Genomic DNA, 16,977 nt, shown 5'->3' with positions numbered 1-16,977 from the left:
TTAGCACACACATACCGTATTTTCCAGCGTATAAGTCGCATCAGTCCAAAAAGAAGCATCATGAAGAGGAAAAAAACATATATAAGTCTCTTTGGCGTATACGTTGCATGTATTATTTATTTATTTAATGGTTAAAACAGCTTCATTTCGCCTGGGTGGCACGGTGCCATCCATCCATCCATCATGGCCAGAGCCGTTAGCTCTCCAGCGTTCCTCCGCCTGCACCAGCTGAGTGAAGCGAGCGTGCATGGGAGGTCCCGCTGTTGCAGTTCTTAGAAATTTAAAGCGTCAGAAAAAAAATTGTGTTATGAATATGGAAAAAAAACTTGTGTAAGTCGCTTCAGCGTATAAGTCGCAGGACTGACAAATCTATGCAAAGAACTGCGACTTATACACCAGAAAATACAGTAAACGACTGTAACTCAGTCAACTTTACTCACATTGAGCTAAAGTTTGGTGTGGTAGTAGCTGAGAGTCATTCACAGTAGGTACTCTGAGTGCTAACAGATTGCACGTCAGGTTGTTTAGAAGATTTTACCAAAATGGCTACAACTCTGTCATTCTCTAACATAAGATGATCTTATTCAAAACACTAAGGGCAGCAGGCAATAATCATTCAATAACTGAATTAATGTAATTTTATTTACAATTAGTCTTTTCGTCCATAGAGGTAGGTCATTCCAGGGCACTACCATTGGGCTGGCAACTCTCAGAACCATGTGCTCCGACTACCAGTCCGGTGGAGTGAACGTGGTAAGAAACAAACTTATGGGTAAATTCTTTTTCACAAATATATATTCTGCTCTGCAAGAATAATCTGTTTTAATTCCACACCGGAATGTAGAATAATAATCAAACACTGCTGTTGATCTTTTAAATAAATATAACAGCTGATCGTTCTGTTGAACAGGACCACTCCCCTGCGTCTCCTGTTGGAGTTGCTGCCACCTTAGCACACGAGATGGGCCACAACTTCGGGATGAGTCACGACAGCGCAGGCTGCTGCCAGGCCAAAGCAGAAGATGGAGGCTGCATCATGGCTGCAGCTACTGGGTAAATGAAACAGAAAGACTACTGTAGATAAATGTACATGGTCAGTGTGCGGTGTGGAGGCTGAAAAGATCTGCTGACAATCGGAACTGTTAGTGAAAACAAGCAGAACAGCAGTTAAAAGGAGCAAAACAGTAGGTACGAGTTAAAATTGGGAAAACCGTAGCTTAAAGCTTAAATGAGCAAAATTGTAGCTGAAACCTAATTAAAGCAAAACTGTAGTCTGAAGCTACCATCCATCCATCCATCCATCCATCCATCCATTATCTTTACCTACTTCTTCATTTTCGGACCGTGGGTTCACTGGTGCCCATGTCCAGCCATCACTGTCCAAGATACAGGGGACACCCTGGACAGGTCTCCAGTCCATCACAGGGACACATATAGAGACAAACAACAATTCACTCTCTCACCTAGGGACAATTTAGAGTTACCAGTCAGACTAATATGCATGTTTTTGGTCTGTGGGAGGAAACCCACGCATGCACGAAGATAACATGCAAACTCCACCCAGAAAGATCACCGGCCGGGATTTGAACCGGGGCAACCTGCTCGTTGAGAGGCAGCAGCTCTACCAACTGCTCCACCGTGCTGCCTTAAGCTACAACTAACAAAATTATAGTTGATAACTCAAACCAGCAAAACAACAGCTTAAAGCTAAGAAAAGTGAAAATTGTAGCTAAATGATAAATAGATTTCAAGGAGACCAATATTTTAAAACAGTTGAAGAAATGTAAATGCATTTCTAAAGGGATTTTTTAAATAAGTTAAAATATTTCAAAAGAGTCACAAACATCAAAAGTGAAACCACTAATCCTGAACGAAGCGACCTATGAATGGTTAAAAAAAAAAAAGGCACAAAGTGTGCTGAAGTAGTTTTTCGTTCTCGAAAAGTGTTTGGAAGAAACCAGGAAAATGATGGTGTTAATGCTGACTCAGCATTTATACGTTTATATATCTGCGAGAGCAGAAGAGATGATTGGATTTTAAAGCTGAAACTCCATTTGATGTCCGTTCCTCCCACAGGGCTCCGTTCCCACGTGTGTTCAGTAGTTGTAACGTGCAGGAGCTGAAGAGTTTTCTGAGCTCTGGAGGAGGCAAGTGTCTCTTTAACTTACCAAACACTCATTTAATGTATGGAGGGCAGCACTGTGGAAACGGTTACCTGGAGGAAGGAGAGGAGTGCGACTGCGGAGAGGAAGAGGTCCGTTGGTTTCTTTCTGGATCAATGTTTTCTCTTGAAGCCTTGTGATATTTTACTGCACAGACCTTGTTTGTGTAGGAGTGCACCAACCCCTGCTGTAATGCCAAAAACTGCACCCTGAGAGCTGGAGCTGAGTGTGCCCATGGAGTCTGCTGTCAGGACTGCAAGGTACAGCATTTCTACTTGCCATAACATAAAAACAGCCATTATTTTAATAAAAGTATAATGTAAATTATTTTGTTTTGCTGTTGAGAAATCTAAATTACTGTAATATAACTCTAAAGTACTGAACCAGCTGTTTATTAAAACCTCTTATATTCTATTTGTGTCTCACCAAGTTAAAGAGCCCTGGCGCTCTCTGCCGCGCTCCCTCTGGACCCTGTGATCTGCCTGAATACTGTGATGGAAAAACAGAGTTCTGCCCAGCTAATTTTTACCTGATGGACGGTACATCTTGTGCCGGCGGGAAGGCGTACTGCTACACCGGCATGTGTTTGACTCTGGAGCTGCAGTGTCAGTCACTCTGGGGACGAGGTTAGGAAACTGAATTCATGTCATCTTCAAATCTTCAGCTGCAAAATTAAATATTTCCTATACAATGTTCCTGCTGGAAGGGCTTCAGACTCTTGAACAGAAGTGCTACAGCTAGCTCCTGCTATGTATATTTGCAAATAACCATGTAATGTGGTATTTTTTCAGTGTACAGATATATAAAACAGTACAGTAGTCCCTCGCTACTTCGCTGTTCGTTTTTCGCGGACTCGCTCTATCGCGGTTTTTCAAAATAAGATTAGACATGATACACAATGGCTGATTGAAGGGTGAGCCGCATGATCGACATGGAGTTTTTATTTAAAATAATTATTTTTAAATGATTTAGCACCTGTGTGCAGCCCACAGCTGTGGGAGAAGCTTCCTCCTGCAGCTGATCAGCTGATCTCTGTGCAGAGCAGAGAAGTGGGCGTGGCCAAGAGTGCAGCTGGAGGCTGAGAGCTGAATTCATGACATTAGTGCTCTTTTAGAGTGTTTAGATTTTAGATGCTTTGTTTAGAATATTGCAAGTGTGTGGGAAGGGTTTAAAATGCCACAATACATATAAATACTAAAATAAACTACTACCGGATACTTATTATTAACCTTTATTTAACCAGGCAAATCCCATTGAGATCATAGATCTCTTTTGCAAGGGAGGCCTGAAGGCAGCCTAACATGCATGTTTTTGGTCTGTGAGAGGAAACCGGAGTACCCCGAGAAAACTCATGCAAGCACGAGAAGAACATGCAAACTCCACACAGAAAGACCCCAGATCCAACTGGGGATTGAACCCAGGACTTTTTTGCTGTGAGGCAACAGTGCTAACCACTGAGCCCTCATGCTGCCACAACTTGTACTACTATCCCTATGTCACAGTTTTTCACTTATCGCGGGGCTTCAGGGTACGGATCCCCCGTGATAAACGAGGATATACAGTATTCTGGTGAATTCCTATGAAAGTTTTGAGATTAAAGTTGTTTTAAAACAGCAGTAATCCACTTTGAGCTTGGTCCTGCTCAGACTAGCTTTTATCTTTTTCATCCAGACCCAATTAATCTTTATTTCTTCAAACTGAAGTAATTCAAATCATAATCATTCTACAAAAAATACTTTAAAGGATCCAAAGGATTTATTTAAACAAACAACTACAGTTTTGTTTTTAACAGTTTTGTCACAGTGGAGTTGGTATAATCCTTTGTTTGTACTTCTGATTCTGAAATCATTATTCTGTTGTCTGTGTGGTAGACTTTAACATAATATACAAACAAAACAATCCAGAAAAAAACTCTCCATTCCTAAACAAAACAAACCTAAAAATCTGCTTCAAGTTACAGCAAAGTTCATGCTCAGTAATCCAGGTGATAATTCAACAATGTTCAGTCAGGTCATCTGGACGGTTTCTTTTTTTGCTGAGACGTTTCGTCCTTCATCCAAAGGACTTCTTCAATCTGAGGAGCCACCAAACAAACTGATTTCCACAAACAGCATGCTCCATAGTGGGGAAAAATGGTTTGCTGGTGCTAAAATGGCCTCTGGGGCCCGCCCTCTCCCCCATCAACTCCTCAGAGAGTCATTCCAAAGTGGTTCAAAACACCTACTACTACTAAATACTTCAAGTTGTTTTGAAAATAAATACAATTAATTTAAAGTTCATCACCAGCTCAAGGACGGTTATTGGTCAGTGTTCATACTCAGGTTGTGGCAATATTCCTGAGGAGTCCAACAAAGTTAAGTCAGGTCCTCTGGACAGTTTCTTTTTGATGAAACATTTTGTCTTTCATCCAAAAACCTTCATCAGTCCGAGGAGCCACAACAACCCCAGTCTTATAAACATCACCTTCACATAGTGGGTCAACCAGTTTGATGGTGCTCAGATGGTTTCTGGAGTCCGCCCTCTCCCCCGCCGACTCATTTGAGGCAGTCATCATGGCCCAAGTTGTTCAAAATATGCTAATTCGTGCTCATTAATCCAGGTATAAAAATCCAACAAAGTTAAGTCAGTTGGTAAACTGGATTTTTCTACCTGGATTATTGAGCATGAATTAGGATACTTCTTGAGGAGTCTTTGGTGGACTGCAGGATCCATGTAGAAGCATAAAGGTGACCATCTGTTTTCATTAGGTAGTAATATACCACGCACAGATACAGATAGGGATATATATGTTTAATTTTATTTATTTATTTGGAGGGGGTAGGGTGCCGATATTCATAGGTTTGTGAGAGAGTGGTGTTTAGAGAAGGCAAACCTGGGATTGAGAGGTGGCTGTTAAGTCCCTTGACCAGTTATAACAAAAGAGTTTGAGTGGGAAACATCTGCTTCCACCCTCATTTGCCCCACAGTGAGCCCTTGAGCAAGGCCCTTAACACCCCCACCTGTTTTTCTGGGCACCCTAAATGGCAGCCCTCTGCTCCACACATGTGGGCTGTGGTAGCTCGGTGGTTGTGTCAGGAAGGAACTACTACCAGATCTTAGTGCGAGTTAGCTCGCTGTGGTGACCTCTGAGAAACGGAGCAACTGAATGGAAAAACATCACAAGTTTGTGTTTTGTGTGAATGTTCCTTCTTCCCACCACAGACGCTCGTCCAGCTCCTGACCTGTGCTTTAGGGAGGTGAATAAAGCTGGGGACATGTACGGGAACTGTGGCAAAGATCAACAGGGAAGATACAGGAGTTGCAAAGACAGGTGAGGACCGTACCGCTCAGCGGCGCTCTAGAGAATCATTCACTGATCTCGTATGTGTTTTTGTACACGTCAGGGATGCCAAGTGTGGCAAAATCCAGTGTTCAGCTTCAGCAGCCAAGCCCATCGAGAACAACGCCGTCCGGATAGAAACCACAGTCTCAGGGGACAAGAAGAAAATTGTGTGCTTGGGTACACATGTGTACAATCTCCACCAGGAGGACGAGGAGCCACAGGGGGACACTCTGGACCCAGGCCTGGTCTTGACGGGCACCAAGTGTGGCAGCCACTCGGTGAGACTCATGAAAAGTCGCTTAGTTACAGAAGTGCCAAAGTTCAGATGTTAGTGGCACTTTGTAGCCACTTCTCCATTAGTCTTCCTCACGTGCCTGCTTTGTCTTAACAGATTTGCTTCAACGGAGGTTGTCGCAATGCGTCATTTCTCCAAACCCATGAGTGCAACGTCAAGTGTCACGGACATGGAGTAAGTTTGTGTGTCTCAGCAACAATGTGAGCAGGTGTGATGGATTTCTTCAGACTTGTAGGAAACATTTTGGCTGCGGGCCACCATCTTTGGCAGCGGTGCAAAAATAGTTCAGCTCATATATTTGATTAAAAGTTGCAACGCCACGATGAAAGAATACTTCATAGGAACTTTGTAAAATAGAAACAAGTATCATCAGCTAAATGAAGTAACTGTATCAGAGGTGAAAGTACTTACGGATTAAATATTTCTTGGAAGTTTATGCAGTATTTGCTAATTACGCTTACTCAAAAATTTCCTGCTAGATCAATAAAGTTCTATCTACTCTTATCTTAACCAGTTATCCTTAAAACTCTGCGTTAATTAAAGAGTTTTGTGGTGTTTATTTCCTGTTGCAAAGGCAACCAAGTGACAATATTTTTGCATATGTCTGAGAGTGTTGTGATTTTTTGTGTGTCGTTCGTGTTCCCAAATTGTCTCATAAACCACTAAATATATTTTAATATAACTTTCACAAAGTAATCATTTCTACAGTTGGTTGCATTTTGGAGTCAGTCTAATTCAAGATGGCTACCACAGCTAAATGACTTCAGCAAACACAAAAATGTTGTCCCTTCTCGTGATCAGATGATCTTAGTTTAACACTGGTATAAAAAGATGCAAGGGATGTTTATTCCTTCAAAAAGTTCCAGGCCTTTAAAAAAAGCATGCATCTTTGTTTTTCTGTTTATCAGCTGTGCAACAACAACCATAACTGTCACTGTGACCTGGGCTGGGCTCCTCCGTGGTGTGACCAGAGTGGGTCTGGGGGGAGTGTGGATAGTGGACCTGTCATCCCTGCAAGTGAGTCACATAACTAACTAGAGAAGCTGCATATCCTGCAACAATGCAGTGTGAATGCTTATTGCAGAAGAACTGGCTGAAAAACAGCTGAAATTAGTAAAAAAAAAAAAAAAAAAACAATGCTGAGATATAGCTGAAATGGAAGAATAAGCCTAAATTAGCAGAAGAAAGCAGAAAGAACGCATATTTGCTGAATTATTAGGTTTAAATAAGCAGAAATTAGCATAAAAATTAGGTCATTAGCTCAAAAAGCTTAATTTAGCAAAATAATTGCTGAAAAGTAGCTGAAAAGGCAGAAGCTTAAACTACCAGAAGGAAGCAGAAAGAGATTAAATAAGCAGAGAAGAGGTGAAATTATCAGAAAATGCTAAAATTAGCATAAAACAGCTAAATAGTAGCTGAAATAGCAGGAAAAATTTAACTTGCAGAAATCAGCTGAAAGGAGCATAAAAAGCTGAAATTATCTAAAAGAAGTTATAAGAAGCACAAAACTGTTGTAGTTAGCAGAAAGAAACTGAAATGAGCACAAAACTGAAAAAAAAAGAAACAGCTGAAATTAGCTGGAAAAAAGTTTAAATTTTCACAAGGAAGCTGAAAGAAGCTGAAGCAGAACAAAATGTGAAAGGAGCAGTAAAAGGTTGTAAACAGATCTAAAGATTTGAAGGATGTAAAATGAGCTCCATTCATTTTCTATGAGAAAGAAAATGGCAGAAAAGGCTAAATATTTGAAAAAGCTAAAGTTGCATCAATACCAAAAGTCATAGCGTGATTGTCCTAAAAGAGCCGAACGTTTTGATTTATGATTGGTTGAAACAGAACAAAAACTGTGGAACGAGAAAGATGCTGAAAAATGTACAGAGAAAAATGGATCACAATAGAGTGAATGCTTCATAAACCTTCACACATTCTTATGTACTGTTTCATTCTAACAGTATGAAGCTGTTTTGTTTTCACTCTGGGTTCTTATTGGTGTTCTTTAATTTTGCTTTGTTTTAATCATCCAAAAGGACCTTTCCTTCTAGTGCTGCTGCTTCTTCTGGCTCTCTTTGTCTTTTTGGTGGCTTTTGGACTTTGGTGGCGCTACACTCGTCAAAACGCCCTGCTGAAAGCTCCATCATCGGTGCCCAAGTATGTTATCCTGAAGCTCTAAAAATCAGTGATTTACACCAGCTGACTTCTTGTATGATGCTGATTTTTAGTTGTATAAACGTGCACTGTGGCTGACTGGACTCTCTTTCTGCTCCAATTAGATGTTCAGTAACAGCGGAGGACAAGCCTTTAAATGCTGATGGTCATACCATCGGCCACACCAACCCAACCTTCATGCTAAAGAATCAGAACTCGGTAAAGAAACCCATTCATGTCCTACAACATGACTTTAAAGTACCGTCTTGAATTTTAACAATTCATTATACTTTATTGTTTGTGCTCTGTTATACTTGAAGGCTTCTCCTCGTCCCAGACCTCCTATTGTTCGCCCCGCCGTGAAACCACCTCCCATACCCGCCTACGCCACCGAGCAGACGCCACAGGTCCCGCCTGTTACCTCTCCTCCTCAGGGACAAGTCTCTCCTCAGGGGTGCGCTCAGCCTTTTCTTAGGTCTCCTCAGGTCGCAGAACAGAGATCAATTGAGGTTCTTCTCCCACATCCAGGACCTTCATCTTTATCCTCCCAGGATCGTAAAGAGCAGTTACAACCATCGGCATTAAATCAACACCGACCTGACCCACCAAAGAGACCCCCACCACCATGTCCTGTTAATAATCAATCAACGGTAAATGCATTTGCAAACAGCTCTATACTGGCGTCAGTTTGTTTACAGTAGACCTGGCGGCCATGTTAGGACATCCTCCACTGTATGAATACTAACGATAAAGAGAACAGAGAGCAGGTCGTAAGGATTCAAGGATTTTTTTATTGTCATACCAGCTCACATTTTCATGTTTATGGTATGAAATTCGGACTCAGGTCCCAGATCAAGAAGTCTAACAATTAACAAATAAATAAATACAAAAGAGCACAAATATATATGTAATAAATAAAGTTTAAAAACTGTAAGATGAAGCTGAATGCAGCTCGAGTTCAGCAGTCTGACAGCTGCAGGGAAGAAACTGTTTCTGAGCCTGGTGGTTTTGCTCTGAATGCTCCTCAGCCGCCTGCTTGAGGAGAGGTTGCTGGAACAGACTGTGTGCAGGATGAGTGGAGTCCTTCATGATGCGAAGCGCCATCCCCCTGCATTCAACCACGATGGTCGAGTTTTGGGCAGTTTTAGCTGTTCAAATAGGAATGTTGATAGGAAATCATACTTCAGGGTTCCTGCAGTGAGTAACCAAGAAGAACAAACTTGTGAGTTGTCTCTGAGGTGAAGGCATCATTGGCTGACAAGTCTTGACTGTGCAGACCATATCCTCAATAAATACAGAATGGGCTCAGGTTATTTTTGAGATATGCTCACCTGCACATTTTCTTTAAGAAATCATGGCTTCAGCTGTATGGATAACTAGAACTATCTGAAACAATATTTTCTTGCTTTGTCACAACTCAGTGAATTACTCATTTACACTCATCATTTATATTGAAACTTAGAACGTTGTGTAGTATTTTGTGAAAAAGATCAAAGCTTCTTTTGTCAGTAGTTTTCCTGTTTAACTAGCACCTACTTTTGCTGTAAGCTCACTATGACACTGGTTTCCTGCACCCAGCCAGAGACATAATCACAGGTTTAGAGATTTTGTATGAACTACTGGACTTTTTGAGGAGGTCCTCTCTCTGGAACAGGCTCAGGCAGAAAACTAAACAGGTTCATGTATAAAACGCTAGAATATCATGAACAGTTCCATTGTTTTTGTCTGCCATTTCAGAAAATGAAACTCATATTTTATATACATTTATTATACAAAGTGAAATACTTCAAGCCTTTATTTCTTGTAATTTTGATGATTATGGTTTACAAATAATGAAAAAAACAAAACTCAGTGTCTCAGAAAATGAGAATATTGTGAAGATGTTCTATATTATAAACTCCTGGTGTCACACTGATCAGTTGATTAACTCCTGGACATGAGCTACAAATGTCTCTTTCCTCAAGTCAAGCCACTCCTGAACCAGAGACAATAACAGAAGCTTCTTACCTGCTGAGGAAACAAAGAACTGGACTGTTGCTCAGTGGTCCAATGTCCTCTTTTCAGATGAAAGTACATTTTCATGTCATTTGTAAATCAAGGTCCCAGAGTCTGGAGGAAGAGTGGAGAGGTCCAGAATTCACTACTGCTTGAAGTCCAGAGTGAAGTTTCCACAGTCGGTGATGGTTTGGGTCCATGTCCTTTGCTGGTGCTGGTCCACTGTGAAGTCCACAGTCCATGCAGCATCTACCAGGACACTTTAGAGACGTCATGCTTCCTTCTGCTGACAAGCTTTATAGAGATGCTGGTTTCATATTCTTGAAATTCTTCAGGTGACATGGCTCCTGCCCACACAGTCAAAGGTACCAGAAGCTGGCCGTGTAATATTCTAATTTTCGGAGACATTTAGTTTTTTTCTTTATTATAATCCATAATCATCAAAATTACAAGAAATAAAAGTTTGAAGTATTTTACTTTGTGTAATGAATCTAAGTGATTTCCACTTCTGAAAGAAAAATTTATATTTTTCCATAATATTCAGGTTTTTTAATGCACCTGTAGTTTACAATAACTAGGTAGGACAGAAATAGTTGTTGATTTGGATCCAACAGCCATGTCTTCGTAGGGGTCAAAGTTGTTCAGTAGTTTAATTTTTGCCAATATATTTGCTTGTCAGGTGGATCCAGCCTCTACATATAATTTACATTTTGACTTGAGTCATTTTCTGCAGTTTCTGGGTCATTGAACTCTTAATTGATCAAATATCTTGGATCAAAGACATTTCTCTGTTAATGCACTTTGTCTTCCAACATGTTAGTTTGGCTCAATCTATAGAGCCATGGAAACTTTGACATAATGAAATGTTATAGTTTTTTATCATTAATATTATTATTATTTGTAGGATCAACATTGGATGAAAAGCCTGAGGTCGACCATTAATCCTGTGCAGTGAGGAAAAGCTCCTTTAGCTCCATCTGCTTGTCAGAAAATGCCAAACAGGTACATTATTACTATTATTATTATTTATTACTATTAATATGTATTATTATTATTATTATTATTTATTATTATTATCATAGTTATTGTTATTATTATTATTATTATCATTAGTATTACTATTATCATCATTATATTTTCATTATTATTATCATCATTATTATTATTATTAACATAATCATTATTATTATCTTTATCGTTATTATTATTATCATTATTATCATAATATTGTTATTATTATTATCATTAGTATTACTATTATCATCATTATATTATCATTATTATCATAATTATTATCATTACTATTATTATCATTATTAGTAGTATTATATCGTCATTATTATCATTATGATTATTGTCATTATTATTGTCATTATCATCATTATTATCATTATGATTAGTATCATTATTATTTTTATTATTATCATTATTATGATTATTATCATTATTATTATTATCATCAACATGTTGGTATTATTATCGTAATTATAATTCTTATTATCATCATCACATCATCATATCGTCATCATTAATAATTATCATCATTATATTTAATAATAATTATTAATAATTATTATGTTTACTAAATGGCATCTCCCTGTAACTTATTTTTGCACCATTTCTTTCTAGAATCCAGTCTGGGAGCTCAGGAACATGCCGGGGACCACCACCTTTATCCTGTACTGGATTGCCTTTTACTGTCTTTTTGTAAAAAAAAAAACCCACAACAATAATAACAAAAAAATATATACTGTAGTACTGTGGAGTAAAACAAAAAATACTTGACAGACCTGCACTGAGATGAACATAAAGGAACAAGCCATGATGACTTTGTTTCAGGCTTCAATCAGCTGTTTGAACATTCATGTTTGCTTTGTTCACTTGAAGCAGGCAGAGCTGCAAGTTTCAGTACGTCCTTCGATGATTTTATCGTCCCCGAACATACTGAAAGAAATGTGAAGTTTACTATTTATTTAAGAAAATAACTGGAATGTTTACAAGGCAGCCTATGTATCAAATATGGTAACTCTTAGGAGTCAACTAGAAAAGAATGTCCTAAAATAAGCAAAGATGTGAAAAATAATGAACATGCATGATGTAACGAATATGCTTAGGGGGAGGGATCTGTATAAAAAAGTGAGGGATTTTTTAGTTTGATTTTTAATTTATTTCTTTATTGTCATGTTGCACTTTTGGGTTAAACTCTCACCACTTCAAGGCATTAAAGACGGATATTAAACAATAACTATATTCTTCCAGAAAATGTAATTCTTCATTGTCCTTTGAAATATACAGGAGCCGATTCTGAAAATGCCACTTGAAGGTGATTTATTTTAACCCACATTAACTTTACCTTCTTGTTCTGTCGCTGACAATCAGTGATAAAGTTGTCTGGATTATTTTGTGCCAGGATCTAAAGTCACTTTTCATCGTATGTGTCGTCCCACCAGAACCAGATGCAAATATGACCAAAAAAATGACATTTGTTGTGTGGCTGCACTGACAAATCATCATTAGTAAGAGTTTCATAAAATGTATCATCAACTGTCCACCTGATTATAAAAAGAGTGACAACTGCCATGTTTTACCTCAGCGTCTCTACTATGCAAAGGGAATGTGCAACTTTGCAGCTAAAACTGGAAATCAAATCAACAGATGTACAAATTAAAACATGTGTTCAACTTGTTAGGTGGTTGTAGGTATTTTTTATTCATTATTTTTGTCAGGACAATAAAGATAATCTTGAAACTGGACTCTATAGAGTTTTTCTAAGTAGCTATTTGAAGGATCCTTGCATAAGCTGTAAGTAGGAGCACCTATATGTCTTTTGCATTATAAGAACGTTTAAACAAGAAAGATAAATACATTTTAAAGATGTTCTCTGTAGAATTTAACATTAAACAGATTAATAATTGAAATCTGGTCACTTGAGACATTTTTGTGTATCTCACTGGAAACATCTGAACATCAAGGTACTAATCCAATTATTAAACATTTAAATTGTTACATTTGGACTTTGATTCCCTGTCGGATTATGACGGGGTTAGAAGTCGGGTTTTGTGGAAAAGTCGACCAATTAATATCTTACCTGTTGTGGATGGCTTTTTGCACGACTTCAGTTTGTCAAAAGTTTGTTGGACCAATCTGAGATTCATTCTGACTGGACTGACAAGCTAATTTGAGTGGGATGGGCCAAAACCATAATGGATGCTAATGTCTTAACTCATTTCTAATTTTGCACAGTTTTTTATATAACCACTGTTTTATAAACATGAATTGCTGTCAGTTTCACGTTACACTTTCATTCTTGCAGACATATTCAGATCTTCCCACTGGACGTGCACCCATCTGCATTGGACAAGTTAAAGTTAGCTGCTACTTGCTTTTGTAAAAAAATAAAACTGAATCCTATGAAAATAACTGTAAGGTGAAGCTAGCAACTGTGTAAATGTTTAGAAAAAATTGGCAACATTCGGGTACGGCCCATGCATCCATCATCTTTTACCTGCTTTTTCCATTTCAGGTCACAGGGGTCACTGGTGCCCTGTCCATCTATCAGAGGCATGGGACACCCAGGACACCCAGTCCATCACAGGGCACGTTTCATCTCAGTGTCTGTAAATTTGACTAAATGAAGCCATTTTGTGTTGGCTAAGGTTCATTAAGACTAGAGTTGCATTTGGGCCTAAAAAATCCAGCCCAACCCAGATTCGACAGATTAATTGTAATTACAGGCCCGAACTCGACAAAAAAAAAACTATTTTTTATTAAGCTTTTACTGCTTTTGTAAGCAAATCAGTTTGACATGATAGTTTAAAAACATATTTCAAAGAAAGGAAAATATCAGATTTATTGTTTCACCAAATGAATATTAACAATAGACAAATAGCCTAAAAGAATCTACTCTAAACATTGGCTATTATACAGATGAACAAAACTATTTTTAGAGCTAAATTATTTGGAAAAATATAGAACAAGGCTATTTTAATTGAACGTGCTTCTCGGTTCGGCTTTTGTAGATGCTGCTACTTCCGTTAACGCAGATGACAGCAGGTGCGGAGATGCGCACGGCCGGTGATCAGCTGATCCATCTGAAGTTTAACTGGACATTTTTTTTACCTCGTTCAAGCGGTCGATCGGACCTGCCTCCTCCTCAACATTTAACACAACTTTATATTGTATATAATATTTTATATTGTGCTTTCTTATTTAGTTTTCTTTCTGTATGATTCGTAAAACCGCATCATAGAAGCCCGAGACCGACCCGGCCCGCCCATCCAGCACATTATTTTGTCACGGGTTAGAAATGACAGCTCTAATTAAGACGCTGCCTCACTGGGCTGCGACTGGTGGAGACAAGTTAACGACACAAAATTAAGAGAAAATTAGCACGTTTTTGTAGCAGTCTCACTGATTTTTAAGCATTTGTGACCAAGTGACCAGCAAGTTATCCAACTGCTCTTTAAATGAAGATTGTCTGAAAATCATGGCTTGTTTTCATGTGCTTGGCGTGTGAAACTGCATTGTTGGCTGTGCTCATTTTGTTGTCCTTCAGCCGCAGCGTACCACCTCATTTTGTACCTGTATTTGCAGCCACCCCAATATTTATGATTTATTGCGCTTGAGTACACTTTAGAAAAGAAGATAGACAAACCTGGACCCGTTTTTAATCAGTATTATTTATCATAGTGTGGCATTTAGACATGGACCTTTGCTTTGAATGCTTTCTGTTTGATCTCCAGCTCTCTTGAGACAGGTTGGAGATGCTCATGACGACTATTTCAAGATAAATGTTGCAGAGGTTTTAAATATGCTCTAAACTCCAGCAACAGTACTGCACAACTCATGAGGAAATCCAGAACTTCCATGATCCTCACAAGACACTCCAGACTTGAGAATCCCTCATGAACGCCAAACGCCATCCAGTCACAGCCCACTGGAATTCCATCTCTAGTTGTGACGACCATCTTGAATCCGGTTGACCTCATGCGTTAATTCGTTGTAGGTATCCCTTTTGTGATAGCTCTCTGAGAGTTTCATTCAAATCTGTCCTGTGGTTCATGAGATGTTTTGTTCACTAACAGAAAATTAAACACGCACAAACATAAAGCATTAGATGTAGCGACAGGTGACAACTGTTTACTTGTGTTAATGTAAGACAAGATGCAAAGATGTCACGGTTGTCAATCTGAAGGTAATTTGTCCAGCTGTCCCTGGCTTTGACTGATGTTTTGTCCTATGTGGACCCCCAGATTACCAGTGGTGATGTATGCTCTGCATTTTAAACGACATCCCACCTAGTACTGCTGGAAATGATGAAATGCGCCTGCCCTTTAGGTCTGCACATCCTTTATGAGATGAAAACACTCGGATTTATTCTAATCAAAAGCTTGTTAAATACCAGGGCCAGACCTCCTGAACTAGCCAATCTTTAACACACCAAGACCCCACCTCATCCCCAATCGTTCACACACACACATGCACACACTCCTTCATTGGTTTAATGCAGACTGGAGAGCCAAGTGATCTTCATCAGGACCAAAAGGATGTGAAGCTGTGACTGTAAGGAAGAAGACACTCTGCAAAGGTTTAGGTTGTGGTTTAATTGCATCCTACCTCTCCTGCTGAGCATAATTAGCGTTAGCAGGCTGTCGCTTCCAGTGGAGCTTCATTTATTAGATATGATGCTTGGGTGAGGGATAAAACAGAGGGGTGAAACCCTTGCATCCTCTCATGATCATTTTCATGAACGTCTCGTGATCCTTTGCACATACAATAATTTCTGGTATCAGTCAACCTTTGGACCAGACACAACTTCTGCCACTGTAAACAGACACCAACAAGAATAACTTACTGTATTTTTTAAGGGTATCAGATATACTAATAATTTATTACCAGCTTAACAGAATACGTTCATTATTTGTCAATAAAACCTGTTCACAGGCTTAAAAAAATGAATTCTGGTTAATTGTCTTTTCTGTCTTTTGTGTTGTCGAATAGTGGATGGGGAGGTTTTCTCTGGGATCACACAGAGATCTCTCTGTTACACGAGCAAAACAATAATTATAAGCATATTGTCAGAAATTCTCAGTTTCAAATTATTTGATCAGAAAACACAACTGAAAACCATAGCAACATAAACACACAAACAAAAAACAGCATTGTAGTTTTAAAGAAAGAAAAAAACAACTTAGATGAAGGACATTTCCTGTCCTGACCTTATAGCTCATTATCTGACTTTGGCAGAAAATGCAGTCATTCTCCACATGACAATCAGTTCAAATTTAATTTATGTAACTCAGCGTTACTTAATCTGTAGAACAATACTCCATAAAAAACAACATTAAAACCACCATTACCGTAAGTTTAAAAGAAATGGATAACTTGTTTGAATTTTCTTCACCTTTCTAGAGAGAGTCAGAGTCAAAGTTTCTTTATTGTCATTCACACCTCATGTGGTACATGTGGTGGAGTGAGATTATGTACACAGGGTCCCAGTTACATCCAACAATAAAATGTAAAAGAAAAACAGTAATAAGATCTAAGTTATGAACTAAGAAAAACATTAACTACAAATATGCTAAGCACTAACAGCATAAAAACAATAAAAACAATACGTCGAACAGCAGCATGAACATGAGTCTGTGTGAGCAGATGAGCACGAATGAACACAGCAACATGAAACAGATCAGCAGCAACATGAAACCGATCAGTAGCAACATGAAACAGATCAGCAGCAACATGGAACCGATCAGCAGCAACATGAAACCGATCAGCAGCAACATGAAACAGATCAGCAGCAACATGAAACCAATCAGCAGCAACATGAAACCGATCAGCAGCAACATGAAACAGATCAGCAGTAACATGAAACAGATCAGCAGTAACATGAAACAGATCAGCAGCAACATAATGTGATTTTTTTTCACAGGTTAGAGATTCATGAGTCTAACAGCTTCAGGGTAGAAGCTGTTCCTCAGTCTAGTGGTTCTACACTTAATGCTCCTTAACCTCTGATATAGAAATTATTATTTTAATGCTTTTATGCCAATCTAGACCTA

The 16,977-nt window shown here is 38.8% G+C and overlaps 1 protein-coding gene across 1 annotated transcript in view; it reads left to right on the top strand.

Annotated features, from left to right (window-relative positions):
• adam19b (ADAM metallopeptidase domain 19b) overlaps positions 1-10,871 on the top strand; it is a 33,452-nt gene extending 22,581 nt beyond the window's left edge. The window contains exons 10-22 of the mRNA XM_037675960.1: positions 669-753; positions 911-1,053; positions 2,077-2,254; positions 2,333-2,422; positions 2,593-2,788; positions 5,364-5,472; positions 5,546-5,762; positions 5,876-5,953; positions 6,688-6,796; positions 7,804-7,924; positions 8,047-8,140; positions 8,242-8,571; positions 10,821-10,871. Coding sequence (XP_037531888.1) covers positions 669-753; positions 911-1,053; positions 2,077-2,254; positions 2,333-2,422; positions 2,593-2,788; positions 5,364-5,472; positions 5,546-5,762; positions 5,876-5,953; positions 6,688-6,796; positions 7,804-7,924; positions 8,047-8,140; positions 8,242-8,571; positions 10,821-10,871 — 1,801 coding nt within the window. The remainder of the gene's footprint in view (positions 1-668; positions 754-910; positions 1,054-2,076; positions 2,255-2,332; positions 2,423-2,592; positions 2,789-5,363; positions 5,473-5,545; positions 5,763-5,875; positions 5,954-6,687; positions 6,797-7,803; positions 7,925-8,046; positions 8,141-8,241; positions 8,572-10,820) is intronic.
• Positions 10,872-16,977: the final 6,106 nt, after the last annotated feature.

Source organism: Nematolebias whitei, chromosome 4, assembly GCF_014905685.2.
Source record: "Nematolebias whitei isolate Nwh7 chromosome 4, NemWhi1, whole genome shotgun sequence".
Lineage (NCBI taxonomy): Eukaryota > Metazoa > Chordata > Actinopteri > Cyprinodontiformes > Rivulidae > Nematolebias > Nematolebias whitei.
Note: the sequence above shows the minus strand (reverse complement) of the source record. Positions and strands in the feature narration are given on the sequence as shown.